Source organism: Mus caroli, chromosome 10, assembly GCF_900094665.2.
Source record: "Mus caroli chromosome 10, CAROLI_EIJ_v1.1, whole genome shotgun sequence".
In the NCBI taxonomy this organism is placed as follows: domain Eukaryota; kingdom Metazoa; phylum Chordata; class Mammalia; order Rodentia; family Muridae; genus Mus; species Mus caroli.
The window spans coordinates 80,630,477-80,653,290 of record NC_034579.1 but is presented as its reverse complement, the minus strand read 5'-3'; the positions used below and the strand labels follow the sequence as shown (position 1 = coordinate 80,653,290).

Genomic DNA, 22,814 nt, shown 5'->3' with positions numbered 1-22,814 from the left:
ACAATTCCAGATGTGACTCTTCCAGCAAAAAGGAGAAGACAATTCTCTATGCTGTGCTCATTCCTTAAGAGATTCAAAACAGTCATCATCCATCAGGAGAGGTGGCTCCGGGTAACGACACATGCCATCAAGCTCGATGACTCGAGTCTGACCCCCAAGACCAACATGGTAGAGGGAGAGGACTGACTCCTGCAAGCTGACTTCTGACCCCCCCCACACACACATTTACACACCCACTCCCACAAATATATAATGAAATAAATGAACAGATAAAAAAAATTCAAAGTAATAATACTAGGGAGGAACCTGTATGTGGTACAGCTATAAGGAGACCCTTCCCAGGGTCCTTCGCTTCCTCTCCACAGCCTGCTGTCCATCGCCCGGGACACACTACATGCCTGTGGCTAACAGCTTTCCTCCACAGGCACACTTCTGTTCCCAGACAACCAGGTGCTAGCATGATCTAGAGTCAGCCAGGTTCATTATTCTAATAAAGCAACTTGACTAAGTACAAAATAACAGAGAAGTCTTGGAACTGAAAGGATGATATAAACCCCCATGTAAGGCCCGGGTCTGATTTTAAAAAGAAGGCCATAAGGCACCAGCTCCCAAAGAACCGCCTGGAGAGGAGATAACCACAACAATGGGAATAGCTTATCCCGGGGTGGGGCATCTGGGCTGGGCAGCCCTATCTCATCCTATAGTTAAACGTTCATGGCATGGAAATGCAGACCACTGACCACCTGGCACAAGCCAATCAGAAGCCAACCCCTGTGACCTCCCCAGCACCCACCAATGAAATTTTAGATTGCCTAACCCATGACTCTCTGTGAAGAACTAATATGTTAGTTCTTCTAAATATAGAAGAACTAACATATTAGCCAATCAAAGTTATGCTAATGCCACAACTTTGGCCCCTACCAATCACATTAGAGATTACCTACGCCTTCTAGAGAGTTCCCCTGGTTCCCTGTAAGAAGGCCCGCGTGCCTTTGTCTGGGGTCACCATTTTGGAGAATGGCTGACCCCGCATGCTGGTTGTTTCTGCAGAATGCATGCTCTTTGCCTTTGCATCCTATCTGGGTCTGGAGTCTTCCTTCTGTGATTTTTGGACACTTACAGAATGAAAAAGAATTGTTATCTGTGAAAACTAGACCAAACACTTTAGAAAGATCCAGTCCCATGAGATGCTGAAACAGTTCAGTGTTTCTAGGTAGGGCAGGAGCAGGCGACACATAGAAGACATCAAGGGGCAGTCTCAGGGGACCTGGCACAGAAACTAAACCACAGTTGCCCTCACTCTTCAGAAGCCCACGCTAGAATGTGTGCTTCAAGAAAGATGCCATCCAATTCTAACCCAAAAGTCCACTCTTAGAAGGGGAGAGAGACCTAATGCAGCTTTTGAAGATTTGGGGAATGTTTGGTTTCAGACTCAGGGACAAGGGACTGAGGCTTCAACTGGGCCTACACAATTCCTACCCCAAGATGGTCCCACAACCCGGGCAGCAGTAAAACAACCAGCTCTTCCTGGACTTGGCTGACTTCCAGCTTTCTGCGCCTACTCTAAAGCTGTGTGATTACAGCACCCCTCATTCACTTATAATCAACAAAAGGCCAGGATGTTTGGTTTCTGACCATGAGACAAGGCTCGGAGGTGCACATTTACATATCAAAGCAGACCTGGCTTCCAGGTTCTCCCAGCATCCCTCATTCTCTGCCTGGCATACTCTGCCCCCAACCCTGAACTTATCAGCCCAGGGGCTAGGCTGCCCTTCCCCCAGAGGCTCCTCCCTATATAATTTTGGTCTCTCTCATCTCTTCTCCTCCCTCTCTGTGTGCATACTCTTTCTTTCTCCCCACCCCCGTATCCCCGTGAGCTCCCTGGACTAGGTCCTTGGGGCCAGTGAACGTGCCCGCCCAAGAACAGCTTCCTAATAAAGCTGCCTTTAATATCATATAATCCGGCTTAAACTGGCTCATTGCACTGGTGTCTGAGAAATAACCTATCAGGGAAGAGAGGACATCTATACCTAAGTCAAAACTGAACAGTAAGGATTGTCTGGGTTACTTAACTAACTTTTGGATCAAAGGATCAACTTCCGTCAGCAGAGGGTTCTGGCTGAGATGAGAAATTTGACATTAAATAGGGAAGAGACTGCCTCTCCCTGCTGAGAGTTGCTGGATGGTACCATTAATTTCTTCCTTCAGCAGGTTGGCATTTCCTTTTAAAGAGAAGCCCAAGGAGAGGGAGGCGGTGCTGTGTTCATCTGTCATTTCTCGTCCCAAATAAGCTGCTCAGGAGAGAGTGCACAGTGTACACAGTGGGGAAAGAAAGCCAATTTTTGATTCTTTTCTCCCAGGACAATGGTTTCTCAATAGCAAATTTCCAGCAGTTATCAGGAGGAGCGATGAGACTGCTGTGGCCAGGGCGAGCTTGGAACACAGATCACAGCATAGCTGGCATAGCTGGCATAGCTGGCATAGCTGCCATTCCTGCTGCAGAATCTCTGGGATCTACAGCTAAGGTTTGGGCTTGCAACTGAGATATGAAGGATTACTGAACAAGAGAGACTCAACTGAGCAATCAGCGCCTCACAGCCATGATCACAGGATACAGGATGGAGGATCTGCCTCCTTCCTACAGACGGGACATTTCAGCACATAGGCACTACGGTTATAGCCTCATGCATAAAATTTAGGGATTGGAATTTAAATCTATCTTAATTGTCAACCCCCTCTTCTCATACCCTGTTGAAGACTAAACTATATTCAACTTGTTGACCTACTCAGACAATAACAAGGGAGGAAGATGTCAAAACTCTCAGAGCAATTGTCATTGCAATTATCATTGTTAACACGCTATCTAAAACATACTCTGTGGGCTGGACAGATGGCTCAGCAGTAAAGAGCACTATCTGCTCCTCCAGAGGACCTGGGTTCAATTCCTGGCATCCACATGGTGGCTCACAGCTGTCTGTAACTCCAGTCTCAGCTCATACAGACACATAGTCAAAACACCAATGCACATAAAATAAAAATAAATAAATCTTAAAACATAATCTGGAGGGGCTAGAGAGATGGCTCAGTGGTTAAGAATGCTGGGTGTTCTTCTAAAAGTCCTGAGTTCAATTTCCAGCAACCACATGGTGGCTCATAACTACTTATAATGGGATCTGATGCCCTCTTCTGTCATGCAGACATACATGCAAATAGAGCACTCATATGGATACATAAATAAATCTTTTTTAAAATGATCTGGAAAATCAACTAAAAATTATTGATTTCAAGGTGGAAAGATAGCTCAGTGGTTAAGAGCATAGACTGTTCTTCTAAAGGTCCTGAGTTCAATTCCCTGCAACCACATGGTGGCTCACAACCATCTGTAATGGAATCCAATGTGCTCTTTCAGTGTGTCTGAAGACAATGACAGTGTACTCACATAAAATAAATCAACAAATCTTAAAAAAAAAAATTGCTTTCAATGGGGGGAAATTATTTGAGTTGTTTCTATACCGATAGCTTGGAGCAGGCTATTCCGTCATTTCAATGGAATAACCCAGGACACACTGTGTAAAATATCCACCAATACTCTGTTTTACCCATGGCCCCTCATACAGCTAGCATGCTGGCAGAAAGAATAAACACTAAGTCCCCTGTCCCTGGGAATTCTCAGTCTGTCTGAGAAGTTAAGAATGCACACAATGGAAACAAGAGTGATGGAATGGGTCCTTGAACTCTGTGGTAGCTCTGACTCAAGTGTAATCTAGGACTGTTACATTGGAGATCTCAGTGAAAGCCGTGTGTGTGTGTGTGTGTGTGTGTGTGTGTGTGTGTGTGTGACTCTTCCTAACACTTACCACCTGACTTTCAGTTGCTATGAAGGTAACACCACAACCCCTTTCCCTGGCTTTGGAGGAATGTGACCAGTCAGACTCTCGAATCCCCTCCCCAACTGTTCCTACACACCAGCCACAGAGACCTCCTCAGGTCCTGTCAGCCTCAGGTATTAGGCAGCTACTGCTTGGAGAGTCCGTCCCACTCCTGGGCCTTCTTCTCATCCCGCTACTCCAGTCCCAGTAACAGCACTCCCTCATGAGGGCCTGTCCCATCCACCAGAGGAGGCATGGTCTCCTGGAGCACTGGGATTTTCCCAGACTACACTTAATGTATTCGATATTACTACAGCATTATGTCAACTGTAGTCTCCGGGTAGCACTGCACCATTTAAGTTAAACAACGGGTGTTCACTTCTCCCATAAGGTGAGCTCAGCTGAAGGCACAGTTGGTCACTATCTTGTTCAGTGCTGACTCCCAAGCAACAAAACCGGAAGTTGAGATGTAAAAGGCAGAGTCAATATTTGTGGAATGAATTATTAGTAATAACTGGACAACTGAAAGAACTGTGTGATAAGAATAAGTAATTAATATTCAAATCCCCTTAGTAGCCACACTTGCTTTTCTTTTTGATTTTTTAGACAGGACCTCGCATAGTCCAGCTGACCTCAGGCTCTCTAAGGAACTGAGGGTGACTTTGGGTCACAGGTGTATGCTGAGCTTATGCAGAGCTTCCAGTGTGCTCCATCCCTGTCCTTACACTTGCTTTCCTAAAGAGAGAAGATAAATCAGAATAACCAAGTGGAACACCCCCCCCCCCCCCCAGCTCAGGTTTCAGTGTTAGCTAGAAGAGAGCATGGAGCCCTATCGTTCTGCCACTCCCACTGCCTGCCGCCTTGTTGTTCCGGAGTCAAACACGTGGTCACCTGCAACTTTACTCCAGGATGACTTGGCAGGAAAGGGCCCCTTCCCCTGCTTCATAACCGAGTGTCGGAAATAGTAAAATCGAACCTTGATCAGAGCCTTGTCTTGGTTTCATCTTTCTCACGTCACCTAACCCCCTCTTCTTTTTCAGATTCCAGGATGCCTTCCAGGTTAGAACCCAGACATGTGAGCTGCTGGCCGGCCGCAACAACTAAGGTATTTCCTCCCTTGTGTATGAGCTTGTTTGATACATGCAATAGTGAGTGGTCAAGAGAAATCAAGGCTTTTCCTATTAGAAAAAGGTACAGATGGAGTTGGAGAGGTGGCTCAGTGGTTAAGAGCACTTGCTGCCCTTCCAGAGGATCCAGGTTCAGTTCCCAGTACCCACATGACAGCTCACAATGTCTGTAGTTCACACACTCACACAGACATGCATGCAGACAAGACACCAATGCACACGAGATATGAACAAATAAATGATTAGAAAAAAGAGTAGAAGGTACAAACAATAATGATGATGATAATAATAATAGCAAACAAGTAAATACTTACTTTTAGGTAAGAACTATGTTATGTATCAAGTAAAGCTTCATACGAGAATATAAAATGGGTAGGAAGGAAGGTTTAAAAAAGAAAGGATTCGGGTACAGTTACATAAGATGACAGGGAAATCTTCCCTGGGACTTTGTTAGACAATCCTACCAAAACCATCCAATTATATTGCTTTTTAGATTGTCAGTTAGATGCTGATGTCTGGTGGTGACACCAACAGGAGACACCTGGCTTTTACTCAAGTGAGGTCTTTATTGTCTCCTCCACTGGATGGACACACAGCTGGTGCCTGGGCAGAGTCACCGGTGCTGGCAAGGCTCTGCCAATAGGACAGTTACATGAACAGACTTCTCTTACAGAGTCTCCTGTTGCTTGCTCCTTACACATAAGTCTGGTAACAGGCATCTAATTGCTCAGCTAAATGTTGATCTGTTAAATACAGCCTATGCCAATCTCAACATACCATTTCTCTGACACCTATGACGGAGCTCCTAAGAGCTCTTTGGATATTGCCTATCTTCTTCCTCTCATAAGAGCAAACCTGCTCCGCTCACTTTCCTAACATCCAGTAGGAACCACAGCACAGCCAACAGCCTCCCGATTTGTAAAATACAGATGTCCCCTTGCAGGCTCAAAGAACGCAGGCTGTCATCGCATGGCTCACTACCTCACTTCTGGATCTGTGCCTTCCTTCAATCAGCCCTCCTCAGAGGCACTCATCCCTCCTTTTGTCAGCTTGGAGAGGGTAGTCTGTGCCACAACCCACCCCTGGGGGCAGGGTAGGAATGTAAGAATTAGAGCCATGATGAGGTGATAAAGGTGGTGACATTCCAAGATGGCTGGCTTCTTCCTTACCCTCCTCTCCTGACTGTTCTCCTACCAAGAAGGCCCCCTAGTGATGTACTGACTGCAAGTTCAAGGCCAGATCAGAACATATCTACACAACAGTTGTGGGCCACTTGGCCGTCATCCTGAAGACCCTTCAGAGACTTTAAAAGCTCCCAGCCCTAAAAAAGAGGCTGAGCTCCCCAAGTCATCATCATGGCCCTGCCCCTCCCCAATGTGCTAGGGGGGGGCCTAGAAAGGGGTGTGTATGTGTAGGTGTGCTGTGTGTCTCGTGCCAGCTATATATCTGTCTTCCCTCACCCCCAATAAAAGCCTTTTTTTTTTTCAGTTGCTAGAAAAAAAGAAAAAGAAACTGAATCGCACCACACTGAAAATAGACTGCAAATCTGAGCCATTTTGTATAGACTTATTTCAGGAGTCTTAAAAACTCTGCAAGTGACACCACTACAGATGCCTACCTACTTTCTAAAGTAAATGAGTGTCTTCTACTTCCTTCCACGGTAAGCTAGAGACCCAGACTGTCACAGAACGGGACCTTGTGGGGAAATCAGACTAGACAATACCAAGTCCTTTCCCAAGTATATGCTCCATTTTTCACATCTGCATTTTCTAGTTTTAGGAAAAACACTTTACCAACCTCAGCCGATCAGATTTATGGAGGTGGGTATTATTTGTTCATGTGCACACACACACACACACACACACAGACACACAGATACACAGACACAGATACACATACATACACACACAGATACACACACATACATACACACAACACACCCAGTATACACATACACGCACACGTGTGCACACACACACACCCATAAGTCCACCCACTGAACACATCTTTCGCTGCTCATACATGTACTTTTGGCCTTTTTTTCTTCAGCAAGCCGCCAAACTGGTGTGATCATTTTTGCTGCCTTTTAAAAGCAAAGAATGAAAAGCGCCAGGAAAATAATCTTTTTTCTTTGTGGGGTTAGAGATGGTTCTCATGAAGGGAAGGCAAGCACTCCTCCACCATTGGACGGCACAGCCCTAGGGCCTGGGCTTTGCTTGCTTGCCTGCCTGCCTGCCTGCCTGCCTGCCTGCCTGCCTGCCTGCCTGCCTGCCTGCCTGCCTACTCTTGAGGTCAGCCCTTACTGCATTACCTCACACTGTCCGTGTGCTCTCAGGCCTCCAGTGCTATCCTGAAAATGCTGCAAGTATAGGAGCGCACCCCCACCCCTGGCTAGAAAAGCATGCAAGGGAAACAGACTCCAGCCAACACTGAAGGTACAGGACCAGTAAGATGGCCTGGTGGGCGTTGGGATGTGAATGAGGATGCCTCCCACAGGCTCATATAGTGAATGCTTAACTGTCTGGTAGGATTAAAAGGAGTAGCCTTGTTAAACAAAGTGTGTCACTAGGGGTGGGATTTGACGTTTCAAAAGCCCACACCAGGCCCGGTCTCTCTCTCTCTCTCTCTCTCTCTCTCTCTCTCTCTCTCTCTCTCTCTCTCTCTCTCGCTTTCTCGCTCTCTTGCTCTCTCTCTTTCTGTGCTTCCAACTTGAGAATCAGATGTAAGGTCTCAGCTACAATCCCAGCACCGTGCTTCCCTGTTCCGCTGCTCTGCTTCCTACCATGCCAGTCATAGACTTGCCCTAGGAAACTGTAAGCGAGACTCTTCTCAAGGGCTTTCTTTTATAAGTGGCCTTGACTCTCTACAGCAAGACAAAAGTAACTAAGACAGTGGGCAAAGGCACTGACTGCCAAGTCTGCCAACCTGAATTCCATCCTCTGAACCTACATAGTGGGAGGGAATAGTCTTTTAACCTCTACACACAGACAGTGGCACACACACACACACACACACACACACACACACACACACTGCTGGTCCGAGGAAGCTGCCTTCCTGGGAGCAGCCGGGAGCAGCTAGTTACCTAGTTTACACAAGGTGTCGCTGAGGCTTATGCTCAGATGCTTCCTCACAAGCTTGCAGGAGGCCACCGTATCTGCCTTCTCCTTGATTTTTATGACTTGTTTATAATATTCAATGGCTTGCTTCTTTTGAGATCTAGAGAACAGAAATGCATTTCAAGTACTGCAGTGGAGAAATATGGCATGCATTCATTCAACAAACAGTCTCCAATGCTCGTCTTAGGATGGCGAGCAGAGAAGAGTAGGGGTGACCCCCTTGCTTCCTCAGCCAGTCAAGTGGTGGAAGATGAAGCAAGGTACACTTATGTAACACTGACTGTGGCCTTTTTCTTTTTTAAAAAAGACAGTCAGTCTCAGGATAGCATCAAAACTCCATATATAGTCACAGGTGACCTTGAACATCTGCCTCCCATCCTGGGTTCTGGGACTGTAGACATGTTCCATTCCACACACTTTTTTTTTTTTTTCTGCTGGGGATTGAACCAAGTCCTTAGTGTATGTTAGGCAGGCGTTCTACCAAGTTAGCTTCATCCTCAATCCCTGCTGTTGGTATTGTTTCTGGTGGTGGTAATAGTATTATTGTTATTAATTATAGTATTATTGTAGTGCTAGGTATCAAAGCTAGGGCCTCTGTGGTAGTTTGAATGAGAATGGTCCTCATAGGTTCATAAGTTTGAATACACAGTTCCCAGTAGGTGGAACTGTTTGGGAAGGATGAGGAGGTGTGGCCTTGCTGGAAGAGGTGTGTCACCGAGGGGCAGGCTTTGAGGTTTCTAAAGACTGGAATCATTCTCCTACTTTCAGATCAAATGTGAGCTGTCAACTGTTCCCGCTGCCATGCCTTTGCTCTACCACATGGACCCCAGCCCTCTGAAACCGCCAGACCAGCTACAGGCTTTCTTCTATGCATTGGCATGGTTGTGGTGTTTTGTCATAGCCTCATGTGCTCATCCTCAACCCCTTTGAATGAGCTACACCCCTCGCTCAGGTCTGAAACTTTGAAGAACCTTCAGGAAGGTGGAAGGATTGCCCAGAGTTTGCAGAATGGGTTGATGCAGAAGGCAGCTGTAGAGCAGGGAGATCAAGAGAGCACCTAGACCTAGTGGTTCTGCACTCAGGGCTCCAGGATCCTGTCAGGAAGATATCCTCACCGCCCAGCTTACCTCGCCAAAACCAAGTCAATAAGAGCCTAAGATGATGATCACCTGTCCCATGTCACTGTCATTCAGTAACAGAAACAAAATCTTGAATCCAGCCAGAGACACAAGCCCAAATACCACCTTACCTAGTTCCTCCCTTATTTGGACTAGTCTTTACCTTTGAAGTATTGGCTAGAAAGGGCTTGGGCTGATTTATGTTCAAGTACTACAGATTATCAAAGAAACCCAAGACTAATGGCTGAGGTGCCTATTAACATATCAAAGTGGACTCTGGCAGCCAGGTCCTCCCATCATCATCATCATCATCATCATCATCATCATCATCGCAAGTCCTCCTTACAGAGTCCTGGCTCCTCAGCACTTCTCACCCTGCCCCCTGCCCAAGCCTCTCCAGCCACTGAGCTTCCTGTCTCTTCACCCAGCTTCTCTTTCCTGCCTAACCTCAGCAGTCTTGGTTACATGTTTTCTCAGCATCTTTCTTGGCCCTCTACTTTTGGCTCCTGGTCCCCTCTCTCTTCTTCCCTCCTCTTCCTCTCTCGACTATACCCCACCCCCACTCCCTGTCTTTCTCCTCTCGTGGCCCGGTTCAGTCTGGGGACCATGATCAGTCTAGACTCCTCTAGCTGCCTTCCGGAAATGCTCTCCCTCATATCTACAATTAAAACCCTTTCCACCAGGAGCAATCCTGTCCTCGTTTATTCAATTACCAATAGCATTTGTCTACTGATGAGAGGAGCGGAAATGGTCCTAAAGTGTAGCCGTGGTTTGGGGCATTGTGTGAAGATTATCCTTGTGTTACTCAGATGCTGATCGCTCTGCCTCTATGTCTGGCTGCAATCAGACACAGCAGTGTTGTGCCTATTCTAAGAATCTCCTGTCTCATGGTGGTGTAAACATTGCTCCCCCATTTGTTCTCTAATTTGTCAATAAAAACTGATCAGCCAATAACTGAGTAGAGGAGATTCTGCCAGTTTTGGAATGGGGGAGAGGGAGAGGGAGAGGGAGAGGCTGAGGCCACAATGAGAGGGTCCTGGAGAGACCTTGGGGAAACACCTGGAGCAGCAGAGAGAGCCAGGTCAAGGCTAAAATGCAAGTGTCTCAGGGAACTAGGCTAGGAAGTAGCTCATTTATTTGGAAGCTAGCCAGGATAAACAAGAAATGGCTACTAATAAAATTGCCTTAACATTTGAAAAGGCCACAGGAGAGGAGGGGAAGGGAGGAAGGGAAGAGGAGAGGAGAAGGGGGGAGGGGAGAAGAGCAGAAGGGAGAGGAGGAGGGGATGGAAGGGAGGAGAAGAGGAGGGGAGAGGAGGGCTGGGGAACCAAGCCCCAAACCCTAGCCACACTTCACAACTGAGCAGCCCTGAACACTGTCAGCTGACCCTGCGGTGACAGGGCAATTGCTGGGAGTTAACAACCCTGCAGCCAGCAAACACAGATCTAGGCATGCTCACATCAGGGCCCTGTGAGGATCCCTACCACCCTCTTCTCCACTTAGCTGTGTAAGGAGTTGAGGACAGTGCCACATCTCAAAGCCTGATGGAGTTAGGAGACAGAACAGTGGGATGGGGTCCTGCAGACAGCAGCCAGGCTGCGGCCTGAATGAAACACGCCTACTCACAAACACTCACAATGAGAGGCCTGGGCTCCTGTGTCCTTACCTGCTGCAAAGCCTCCACTCTGTGGGTCCAGAGTTTTCAGAAGGCTTTGTAGTAGATGCCCTGACAAACACAGGAGGGCAGGGCCCTCAGGAAGGGTGCACCCCACTCAGTTTATGAGCAGGACTAGAGACAAAGAAGCAAGATGGCCCATTAAGTCAGAGCACACCCCAGGTGTTAGAGAACTGGGAGAGAGACACACACGTTCTTGAAACAGTCTATAGAAACTTACTTTTCATTTTCTCCTAGTAGAAAAAATAGTAAATCTGCTAAGAATTCCATAATTTCTCCAACTAGTATGTTTTTATTGCCAAATAGCCATCTTCTGATAGTTAAACACTCTTGAAACTTGAGTTTGGCCAGGGCTGCGTTTCCGGAAGCCAACCTAAGAAGGAAACACAGGCCTGTGGTTTACCAGGCATGGAGAATGCTTACAGCAAAAGGTTCGCATTCATTGGGCTAGCAACAACACTCATGAAATCCAGGGTAGCAGGTGGAGGGATCAATACCCTCAAAAGCACTGAGAAGTGTATGTGTCTGTCTGTGTGTCTGTGTGTCTCTGTGTGTATGTATGTATGTATGTATGTCTATGTCTCTGTGTGTCTGTGTGTGTCTATGTGTATTTCTGTGTGTCTGTGTGAAGTCTGTATTGTGTCTATGTGTGTGTCTGTATGTATGTATGTCTCTGTGTGTGCCTGTGTATGTCTATCTATATACATGGGTATGCATAACCCGTGTCTTTAGGAAGGAGGAATTCCAGGGGTTCAGCAAAAGCCTTGTGCATGCTAGCATGTACTCTAGCTCCTGACCTCAGACATACAGAAACCACAGTAGTCAGGCATCATGGAACATGCCAACAATCCCAGTATTTGGGAGGCTGAGACAGGAGGATCATGAGTTCAAGACCAGCTTAGGGTACATAGTGAATTTCAGAGCCTGGGCTACTTGGGAAGATCTTGATTCAGAAGAAGAAGAAAGAGGAGGAGGAGAAGGAGGAAGAGGAAGAAGAGGAGGAAAAAAAGAACAAAAGAAAGAAAAGAGCATTTTTCAACCTTTACAGTGTAGACATTTGGGTGGGATAATTCCTTGTTGTGGGCCTGCCCTATACATTATAGTAGCATCCCTGGTCTCCACCTCTAGATGTCAATAGCATGCTTGCCAGTCATGCCAACCAGGAATGTGTCCAGATACAGACAAAAGTGCCTTGAGAAGGACCCCTGACCATCCTTGTCTGAAATGTACTGTGCTGGAAGATGAATCCACAGCATCAAACCAATGAGTTATATGGGAGATGTGGTAACAGGTACAGATCAAATACAAATAATAAATATATAGATATAGATATAATGTGGAGACAGGGTCTCATGTTAGCCTAGACTGGCTTTGAATTTCATACAAGGCTGGGGATGACTTTGAATCCCTTCTCTTCCTGTCTCTACCTTCCAAGTGCAGGGATTACACTGTGCCTAATGATTCATTGTGCCTAATTTATGCTGTTGTGGGAATTGAACCCAGGACTTCACACACGCAAGGCAAACACTCTACCAACTGAGCTACACCATCAGCCCCCAACCATATTAATTAAAGAAGAAGAGGAGGAGGAGGACGAGGAGGAGGAGGAAGAAGAAGAAGAAGAAGAAGAAGAAGAAGAAGAAGAAGAAGAAGAAGAAGAAGCAGTAGCTAATTCAGAAAACAAGAGAAATGTTCATGCTTACATGAGAACACCTTCAGTATATTTCATGGTAGCATGATCACGGGGATTGTCAGTCACATACTTGGAGATTTCAGTAGCGTATTCCAGAACGTGGTTTTCTTTTAAGAATTCCCCAGGCGCCGATTTTGCCAGGTTATTCATCACTTTAACTACAGGTAATAAATGTTCACAAAGAACATAACACTTAAGGTTTTGTTTATCCCCTGAAGAGTCAACATCAACATCATTTCTTCTCCATGCCAAGAACCAGGGGTTTTCTGGATGAATCCATCCCTGATCTACACTGAATAGGGTTTGTTTGCATACAAAGCATCTGTATGCAAGTGTCAGTCAAAGGACCAAGGGACTCAGACAACAGTATGAACCTGAAGACTGGATCTGTTTAATGGAACGGCATAGGTGCCCATGAGCGTGTAGGTACAAGTGGGTGTGGTATCTACATGAGGAAGCCAGAGGATAGCTCTGTTTCATTCCTCAGATGCCATCTACCTTGGTTGGTTGGTTGGTTGGTTGATTTGGCGGAGAGGGTCTCTCAGTGGCCTGAAACTGACTAGCAAGCTAAGTTAGGGGTCGGTGGAGCCTCAAGGATTCACTTTCTTCAGCCCTGAGAATACAAGCATATGTCAGCCACCATGTCACCTTTTTAACATGGGTTCTGCCTCTGTCTCCTATGTGCTGGAACTAAAGATATGCACCACCATGTTTGGCTGCAAAAACTTTTCTTTAAAATTACCTAGCCAGTCCCTTTCCCTGAGAGAGAAGGTCCCTGGGGTTGCTCACTGAATCGAGAGGGGTGGAGCAGCCTCGGCAGGCATCTGCCTACCTTTCTGTTTCATCAATTCCTGGCTGATTTTTAGGTCGCTGAGTGTAAACCGCAGCAGATTTGACCAAGCTTTCTGAAAATATGTGAGTCCTTTCTGAGTCATCCCGATCTCAAGATATAATTCTCCAATGGCATTCTGAGCTTTGAGGAGCATTTCTGTCATGGATGGGCTCTGTACAGAAATGAGAAAGGGAACCACTCCTGAAAACAGGTTGTTGGCAGCGACAGCTCCTGGCACACAGAACATCACTTCTCAGAGAAATTTAACTATTTATCAGAGAAGTGGCTATGATGAGATCGTTATTAGATGACACAGTAAACACCAAACTACAAGTCTATTTTGGGCAATGTTTTTACAGATTATTAGTTAACGGTAACAAGTCTTCATGTCTGACATGTTTGTAATACAAACTGCTTACTGCCTATGAGGGAGAAGTTGTTATGGCCCATTTCAGGTATGGCATGGCTTTCGGCCAATAGGAAGCCTTATCACTTGGTCAGCCACTACACAGGGTGTTTTGGGTAGTTTGGAGTCATCTTCAGGGTGGGCTTTTAAGTACAAAAATTACATCTTGGGTTGACACACCTCAGTTAGCCAAAACAGTCAGCCTGAAGCAGAACTACAGAGGCCAAAAGGCAAGGTTTGTACATTCAGGGACTTTCCTAGAACTGTGGACTTCTGTGGATTGGGGCTTTGTTCTCATTCTGCCAGGTGTTTCTGCCGACATTCTGGGTTCCAGGGCATAAATAGCACTTCCATCACGGCACCAGTTGTGCTAAGGTCTGGGGACCTGTGACCCTTTCAGTGCACAGAAGACACTGGATAGATGAATACCAGATGTAGCTCAGTGGTAGAGTACCAGCATTCATGAGGTCTTAGGTTCAACTCCAAGTACTTTCAGCGGGTCAAGGGGCACTGAGCTGACTCTGTGGTAAAGACACTTGCCTGAGTTCAGTCACTGGGACCCAGATAGCCGAAGGAAAGAACTGCTTCCTAGTGGTATGTTACATACATACATGTAATAAAAGAAATTGCAACACACTGGTTACTTAAGTCTTCTAAATGCCCAGTATACGCAATGAGAATTAATAGTGAGTTATCTTGCTGTTAGAATCTCTTTTCAGAAAACCCAAAATGAATGTGTATGAGTGTGTTTAGTAACTAATGATGCAGCACACACTGGATGTCATGATCTGTGTCACTGTTCATAAATGTATGTTGTATCATAGTGTTAGCCTACAAAATGGTTGACAGAGCCTGTCTCCATGAGGTGAATTTATTTGTGTTCTTTTGTCTTTTGTTTGTTTTCCTGTTTGTCTTTTGTTTTTGTTTTTAACTTATGAGGCAGGGTGTAGGGAGAGGTTTTGATCTTAAGATCCTGTTCCCCAAATGGCTCTTGATCTGTCAGTAAAGAAAGCCTTGGGCCAATTGCTGGGCAGAAGGACAGGTGGGACTTCTAGGTCCCAGGAGGCAGGCACAGGGACACGAGGGAGGAGATGGGAATTCCCCAAGCTTTAGAGAGAGGAGAACCCAGCAGCCATGTGAGGTCTTGGAAGGAGCTGGGGCCTGTGGCTGCTCCTACATACAGGCAGGTGGTCAGGGATGTTTGGCAGGGGCTAGATGGGACTAGACACTGAAGTTTAGGGCGGGTGGGAGGTACGAGACTAAGAGTATAGATAAGGACATGTTTTCCAGGCGGGAGATAGCGGTGCCCAGCAATTGGGCTAAGAAGGCAATTTGAAGTTGAACAACTGTGTGTCTGTGTCTTTTGTCTGAGGATTCAAGGGAAGCAGGGAGGGAGCTGATATCGAGGTCACTTCTCAGAGCTAAAGGCAGGTAGAGCATAATACATGCTACAACAGGGTTTCTCTCTGTCGCCTTGGCTGTCCTGGAACTCACTGTGTAGACCAGGCCAACCTCAAATTCACAGAAATCTTTCTTACTCTGTTCCACAGGTGCTGGGATCAAAGGCCATGCCCAGTCCATGATAAGAATTCTTTTTAAAGATGTATTTACTTATGTATACGGGTGTTTGGTGTTCAAGCACACTTGCACACCAGAAGAGCGTGCTGGATCCCATGGGACCACAGTTATAGACAGTAGTGAGCCACCACGTGGGTTTTGGGAATTGAACTCTTAACCACTAAGCCATCTCTTCAGTCCCATGATGAGAATGTAAAGACTGAGTTTCTCTACTCTTTGGGACTTACAGAAAATGCTCTTCTGTGTCCCACTAACCTTTGACCCAGAGCTTCTGGGCAGGTATCTAGCAAACAGGTCCCATCTATTTTGAGATCCTGACTCGTCAGCTGTGGAAGCAGCACCGCGTGGTATGGAATCCCATTCTTTCACATGTCCTTCCGGGCATATATTCAAACCTGCCTCACTTGGCAAGCCTCCTAGCTCCTGTGCCTGTTGTTCACTCTCCTAGCCCTCCATTCTAACTTGACTGATCTTGTCAGTGATGGCAGGGATGGGTGCCTATACCCACACCGTCACCCATATCCCAAAGAGTTAGTTCCCTGTCCTGTGAGAGCCCTCCACACAAGCAAATCCAGGAGTCCTGACTTCACTACAAAAGAGAATTTCAGAACCAACTAATCTGAAGTAGATCTGGTGTCTATGAAGAGATTTCAATGGAGATTTCTAAGCACAAGGGAGAAAAAGAGGCACTCAGAAAAGGTCAGACACATCCAAGTGTGGGTACTGGCATCTCAAAGGACAGTTGTATTTAGGTACTTTACAAAAGGCAGATGACATTTGGTGGCTTTTAAGTTACATCTCTAAAGGTTATGAAGACACTCGTGGTGGTGGTGATGATATTCATTGTTCAAAGAGTGCACTTTGTCCTTACAAAGTGCCTATAAGAATGTTGTTGAAAACGGTGGATAAGTGTGAGAACTTGAAGTTTCAGGACAGTCTAGGCCTACATAGGCACAAATGACTTTAGGAATCACAGGAGTGTCATAACTCAAGGTGACATCATTCTATTCCCCAAGCAATCCCTGAGGACTAGGAGGAGAGCACTGTTTCTGTGGGCAGTGTACTTATCCTGATATTTGAAATCTCTGGTTCTGTCAGCAGCAAAGGCACGCCATTCCAGTGTGAAGGCGCCTCCCTTCAAGACCATATATTCTTACTATTCTGTCTTTTTGTTCTGTCCCAAGTGTGCCCTCAAAGGTTGCCTTAGGTATTTGTTGGGATTAACTTAGGAGTGTTAAAACCCACAGATCAACAAGAGACTTAAAGCTGCAGACATTAGTGATCTCAGATATTTGGCCTCTTGTTATTTCATTGCATGACCCTTCCTGACCTCTATTCTCAGGGACACTTCTCAGTCTAAAATAGCTGTTTCATCTCCAGCTGTCATAGCCACAGCTGAGCTGGAAGAAAGACAGGCATGTGGATGGAGTATGTATGGCCCCTCAGAGTCCCTGCTGAAATTCAGTACGACAGCATTAAAGAAAGAAAAGAAAGAGAGAGAGAGAGAAGGAGAGGAGAGAGAGAGAGAGAGAGAGAGAGAGAGAGAGAGAGAGAGAGAGAAGGTAAGAAAGAGCGAGCTTCTATGGGATTCAGCTGTAAGGCTTTTTTTTTCTTTCTTTCTTTCATTTTTAATTTTTTTTTTTTGAGACAGGGTTTCTCTATGTAGCCTTGGGTGTTTTGGAACTCACACTGTAGACCAGGTGGGCCTTGAACTCAAATGATCTGCTTGCCTCTGTCTCCCCCCTAGAAAGCTGGGAATAAAGGCGTGCGCCACCATGGCCCAGACTCTAAGGCATTTTCTTGATAAGTGATCACTGTGGAGGGCCAAGCTTATTGTGGGTGGCCTTAGCCTTGGGCTGGTGGTCCTTGGGTTCTATAAGAAAACAGGGGAGCAATCCAGTGAGCAGCATCTTCCATGACCTCTGCACCAGCTCCTGCTTCTAGTTCCTGCCCTGTCTGAGTTCATGTCCTGACTTCCTTTGATGATGAACTGTGACATGGAAGCATAAGCCAAATAAAGGCTTTCCTCCCCAGGTTTTTGGCTATGGCATCTCATCATAGCAATAGTAACCCTAACTAGAAAACCTTTCTTTTTTTCTTTCCCTTTTTTTTTCTTTAAGATTTATTCATTTATTTAATGAATGTGAGTACACTATAGCTGTCTTCAGACACACTAGAAGAGGGCATTGGATCCTCATTACAGACAGTTGTGAGCAACTATGTGGCTGCTGGGATTTGAACTCAGGACCTCTGGAAGAGATCAATACTCTTAACCACTGAGCCATCTCTCCAGCCCTAGAACACCTTGCATAAGTGCTCACATTCCTAACCTCCCAGGCTTTCCTCCTAATGCTGCCCCTCCCCTTAAGGCACCATACCAAAACTACCATGACCAAAAAGCAAGTTGGGGAGGAAAGAGTTTATTTGGCTCACACTTCTAGAATATAGTCCTTCACTGGAGGAAGTCAGGATAGGAACTCAAGCAGGGCAGGAACCTGGAGGCAGGAGTTGATACAGAGGCCATGGAGGAGTGCTGCTTACTGTCTTGCTTCCCTTGGCTTGCTGTCTTGCTTCCCCTGGCTTGCTCACCCTGCATTCTTTCCCCCCACCCCCTGTTGACTCAGGTGCTTTTATTCTTTTTTTAATTTTATTGTATTTGTAATTCATTTTTTACACTCCATATTCCATTCCCCGATCTTCTCCTCCTACCCTCCAACTGTTCCACATCCCACACCTCCTCCCCACCCTCCTTGTCTCCACATGGATGCCCCCACCCTCCACCCCATCTGACCTCTAAACTCCCTGGGGCCTCCAGTCTCTTGAGGGTTAGGTGCTTCATCTCTGAATGAACCCAGACCCAGAAGTCCTCTACTGCATATGTGTTGGGGGTCTCATATCAGCTGGTGTATGCTGTCTGTTTGGTGGTCCAGTGTTTAAGAGATCTCAGGGTCCAGATTAATTAAGACTGCTGGTCCTCCTACAGGATTGCCCTTCTCCTCAGCTTCTTTCAGCCTTCCCTAATTCAACAACAGGGGTCAGCTACTCCTGTCCATTGGTTGGGTGCAAATATCTGCATCTGACTCTTTCAGCTGCTTGTTGGGTCTTTCCGGGGGCAGTCATGATAGGTTCCTTTTTGTGAGCGTTCCATAGCCTCAGTAATAGTGTCAGGCCTTGGGACCTCCCCTTGACCCGGATCCCACTTTGGGCCTGTCGCTGGACCTTCTTATCCTCAGTCTCCTCTCCATTTCCATCCCTGTAATTCTTTCAGACAGAAACAATTATGGGTCACAGATGTGACTGTGGGATGGTGACCGCATCCCTCACTTGATGTCCTGTCTTCCTGCTGGAGGTGGGTTCTATAAGTGCCCTCTCCCTACTGTTGGGCTGGTGTTTCATCAAAGGTCCCTCCCTGTGAGTCCTGGGAGTCTCTCACCTCCCAGGTCTCTGATGCACTCTGGGGGTCCCCCAACCTCCTATTTCCTGAGGTTTCCTGTTTACATTCTTTCTGCTGGCCCTCAGGGCTTCAGTCCTTTTCCCTCACCCAATACCAGATCAGGTTCTCCCCTCCCCATCCACTTTTCCTCCCAATTCCCTCCCTCTCCACTTATGATTGCTTCTTTCTTCTCTCTCCCAAGTGGGACTGAGGTGTCCTCACTTGGGCACTGCAGCTTGTTGAGCCTTTTGAATTCTGTGGACTGTATATTGTGTATTCTGTATGGGTTGTTTGTTTGTTTGTTTGTTTTTTACTAATATACACTTATTAGTGAGTACATACCATGCATGTCCTTTTGCGACTGAGTTACCTCACTCAGGATGATTCTTATAGAGCCCAGGACTATCAGCCCAGGGAAGGCACCACTCACAATGGGGTGGGTCCTCCCTTTTTGATCACTAATTGGGAAAATGCCCTATAGTTTGATCTCAGGGAGGCATTTCCTCAACTGAGGCTTCTTTCTCTATAGTGACTCTAGCTTATGTCAAGGTGACCACAAAACCAGCCAGTACACCCCTTGTAGGTAACTCTAGTCTATGTCAAGTTGACATAAAACTAACCAAAAAATGGGGGTGGGGGAAGATGAGGACTTTTTTAAAAGAGGCCCTGAGGCTGGAGAGATGGCTCAGCAGTTAAAGAGTACTGGTCCTTTCAGAGGACCCAGGTTCAATTCCCAGCACCCACATGGCAGTTTATAACTGCCTGTAACGCCAGTTCTAGGGGATCTGACACCCTCACACAGACATGCATTCAGGCGAAACACCAATGCACAGTAAGTACATAAAATTAGATAAATCTAAAGAGCCCCCAAAGTGTTCTTTATTCTTCATGACAACACAGCCAGAACATGGTTGTCTATGAACCAGGATGCAGAGCCTCACTAGACATCATCTACATCAGCAGTTTGACCTTGGGCTTCCAGTCCAGGACCATGAAGTAAGTGTCTGTCATTTAATGCACTCAAACTGTGCCTGGCCTAGCAACAAGGAAGGTATTCTAACGAGACACCCGTGCCCCTTTCTCTGGCTATCTGACAACTGAGATTGGTGGTCCTACAGATTTGGAATCCCTCACCCTCAGCCCCCAAGAACCTCATGCTATGGGAGGTAAGAATGAAACCCTGGTGTCAGCCAGAGGGAGAAAGAGTCCTAACACATAATTCTGACCACTTGGTAGGCCAAGTGGATTGGGAAACAACGCCAAGTCAGCGATGGGCAAGGTCACATCTTACCTAGGACTGCTTAGGAATGTCTTGTGCTCTCTCTGTAAACCTAAGCCTCATGTCAGGACCCCAGAGATGAACTTGACATGACTGGACCTCTCAATGTCTCCTCTCCCAGTGGGCGGGCACACTGGAGGGGTCTCCTATCTCTGTCTCTTACTGTTTCTTAGTATTTGTTGTCTCATTAATCAGCACACTGAGGATGAGTAGCTGAACCTAGCGTGTTAGGGGCTGCCAGGGACCACCAGGCTTTGACCCTAAAATCTCTGGAAAATAAAAACAAATACAAACAAACAAAACAATTAAATCAAGCAGTTGGACTAAAACAAGAGAGAAACCTTCACTTCCTGGAAACCTCTCATCATTTCCATGGATACTGCACTTGTCCCAACCTGGGTATTCATCTTCAAACAAATATGGGAATGTGGTCTGCTTCCATCCAGCCACCAGGCAGGACAGTACCTGCTCTGATGGAAGGAACAGCTCCTGAAAAATGGCTGTGCTGCTTGTCATTTTGACTCCTTTGTTTAAAGACTCTTATTTTTATTTATGTTTATGTGAATGTGTCCAAGGGAACATACATGTTATATGTGCAGTTCCCATGGAGGTAAAGAGTGTGTCAGGTCCACTGGAACTAGTGTAATGTAGGTGGTGTGGGCACAATACATGGGTTCTGGGACCCAAACCCACCCTCTGAAAGAGCAGCAAGCACTCTTGACTACTGAGCCATCTCTCCAGTCCCTTCATTTAAAAGACAACTTGATTGCCAGGCCTAATGGCACACACCTTCATTCCCAACACTAGGGAGGCAGAGGCAGACAGATCTCTGAGAAAATACAGTCAAGAAAGAATCAATCTCCAAGTGGTGGTGGAGCTCACCTTTAATCCCAGTACTGGGGAAGGCAGAGGCAGGCAGATTTCTGTGAGTCTGAGGACAGCCTGGTCTACAGAGTGAGTTCAAGGGTAGCCAGGGCTACACAGAGAAACCCTATCTCAAAAACAAATAAACAAATAAAAGAAAAAGTAAAAAGAAAAAAATAATCAAACTTCCTCCTTGTCTTCAGGAAAATGTCAGCTAAATTGCAGGAAATTGTCATTCCATTTTCACCTGCTGTGACACCAATCTGCAGGTGTCAGTCTCTGCTGACTACAGTCTATTTGACAAGTGAGGTATGGGTTAACACTGTAGCTTCCTCTCTGGTGACCCCCTACTTATAAGTGCACTGACCCCCCTACCTGTATAGTAACTTATAAAAGAACAAGGTCAATGGTGTCTGAAAGAACAAAAAAGGAATCAAGTTTGAAGGCCTTAAGTCTTTTTCTCACTTTACCTGTAGTAACAAGTCCTCAGCGCTCAAGAACAGCTTTTCAGCTTCATTGATCTTGCCCATTAGCTTCAGGAAACTTCCAATAAAGAGGATAATTCTGCCTTTATCAGCAGCAGTAATCTCGGACAGGCTGCATTCCAGCACTGGAACAGCAAGAAAAGGAGATCGGCCTGAAGCACCGAGCTGGGAAGGAACAAAGGACCTCCCTCTGCTTAATCCTGCTCTAGGATGCCACAGCTGGAGCTGTGTTTCTCGGTGTGCCCACGGGGTGCGTGCGTGCCCGCCGGTGCGTGCCCGCCGGGTACGGCCCGTTGTATGCATGCATGTGGTGTGTGTATGTGTTGGGGTTGCTTGTTTTATTTGGTTTTGTTTGTGCCTGGTTCTTTGCAGTTTTTGGAGACAATGTCTCACTCTGAAGCCCAGGTCAGCCTTGAACTCACAATCCCCTACCTTTGCCTCCAAAGTGCTAGGATCATAGATGCATACCATCCTATCAGGCTTCAATTTTTTGTTTGTTTGTTTGTTTGTTTGTTTTTGTTTTTGTTTTGAGACAGGGTTTCTCTGTGTAGCCCTGGCTGTCCTGGAACTCACTTTGTAGACCAGGCTGACCTCAAACTCAGAAATCAGCCTGCCTCTGCCTCCCGAGTGCTGGGATTAAAGGCCTGTGCCACCACCACCCGGCCAGGCTTCAATTTCTTGTTCAAGACACCAGCAAATTTTACTACAAATATTGGCAAGTAGTTAAAATGATGCAGTAAAGATCTATAATAGTATTGTATAACCTTGTTGTATAAAAGTTGAAATCTAAAGAGCTAAACAATTATATAGTTCAATCCAAGTATTGTTATAATTTGTGTTTTGGAGTGAGTTTTTTCAGGAAAAAGGGGAAAAATGCTTATATTTCTTATACAATTCTGCCCTCTATTACAACTATCTTGAATTGCTAGATTAAAGAGAAAGAAAATGTTAGAACAAAATAGGAACCCGGCCAGGGACACAGGGATTGTAATCCCTGCTTTTTCAGAAGGCTGAGTTGGGAAGGGTCTAGGGCTAACTTCTTTATCTTGGGCTAGTTTTTGCTTTCTGGAATAGCCACTCTGTATCTGTATCTTAAAAATAATAAACAAAAGCATCTTAGAGACTCTTAACTTAGGAGAATACTAGCTTCCACCAATTCAAGAGCTGAGAACATCAATAAACAGCATCCTGGGCCTATAGAACATCTCCCCTCATCTCACTGTGCCCACCTCTGATGTACCCACCAATGAGTTTTAAAACTTGCCTTGATTTATGTACTAGTTAGGGTTTTACTGCTGTGAACAGACACTATGACCAAGGCAAGTCTTATAAAAAA

At 46.0% G+C, this 22,814-nt stretch overlaps 1 protein-coding gene across 3 annotated transcripts in view; it reads right to left on the bottom strand.

Moving 5' to 3' along the window:
• The window catches only part of LOC110303963 (tetratricopeptide repeat protein 41), a 76,371-nt gene that overhangs the window by 5,122 nt on the left and 48,435 nt on the right, over window positions 1-22,814 (bottom strand). For all 3 annotated transcript variants that reach the window (XM_021175204.1, XM_029482185.1, XM_029482186.1), the window contains exons 10-14: window positions 21,464-21,603; window positions 13,434-13,605; window positions 12,612-12,759; window positions 11,129-11,281; window positions 8,082-8,215 (exon numbers count right to left, since the gene is read on the bottom strand). In XM_021175204.1, the coding sequence (XP_021030863.1) occupies window positions 8,082-8,215; window positions 11,129-11,281; window positions 12,612-12,759; window positions 13,434-13,605; window positions 21,464-21,603 (747 nt within the window). The remainder of the gene's footprint in view (window positions 1-8,081; window positions 8,216-11,128; window positions 11,282-12,611; window positions 12,760-13,433; window positions 13,606-21,463; window positions 21,604-22,814) is intronic.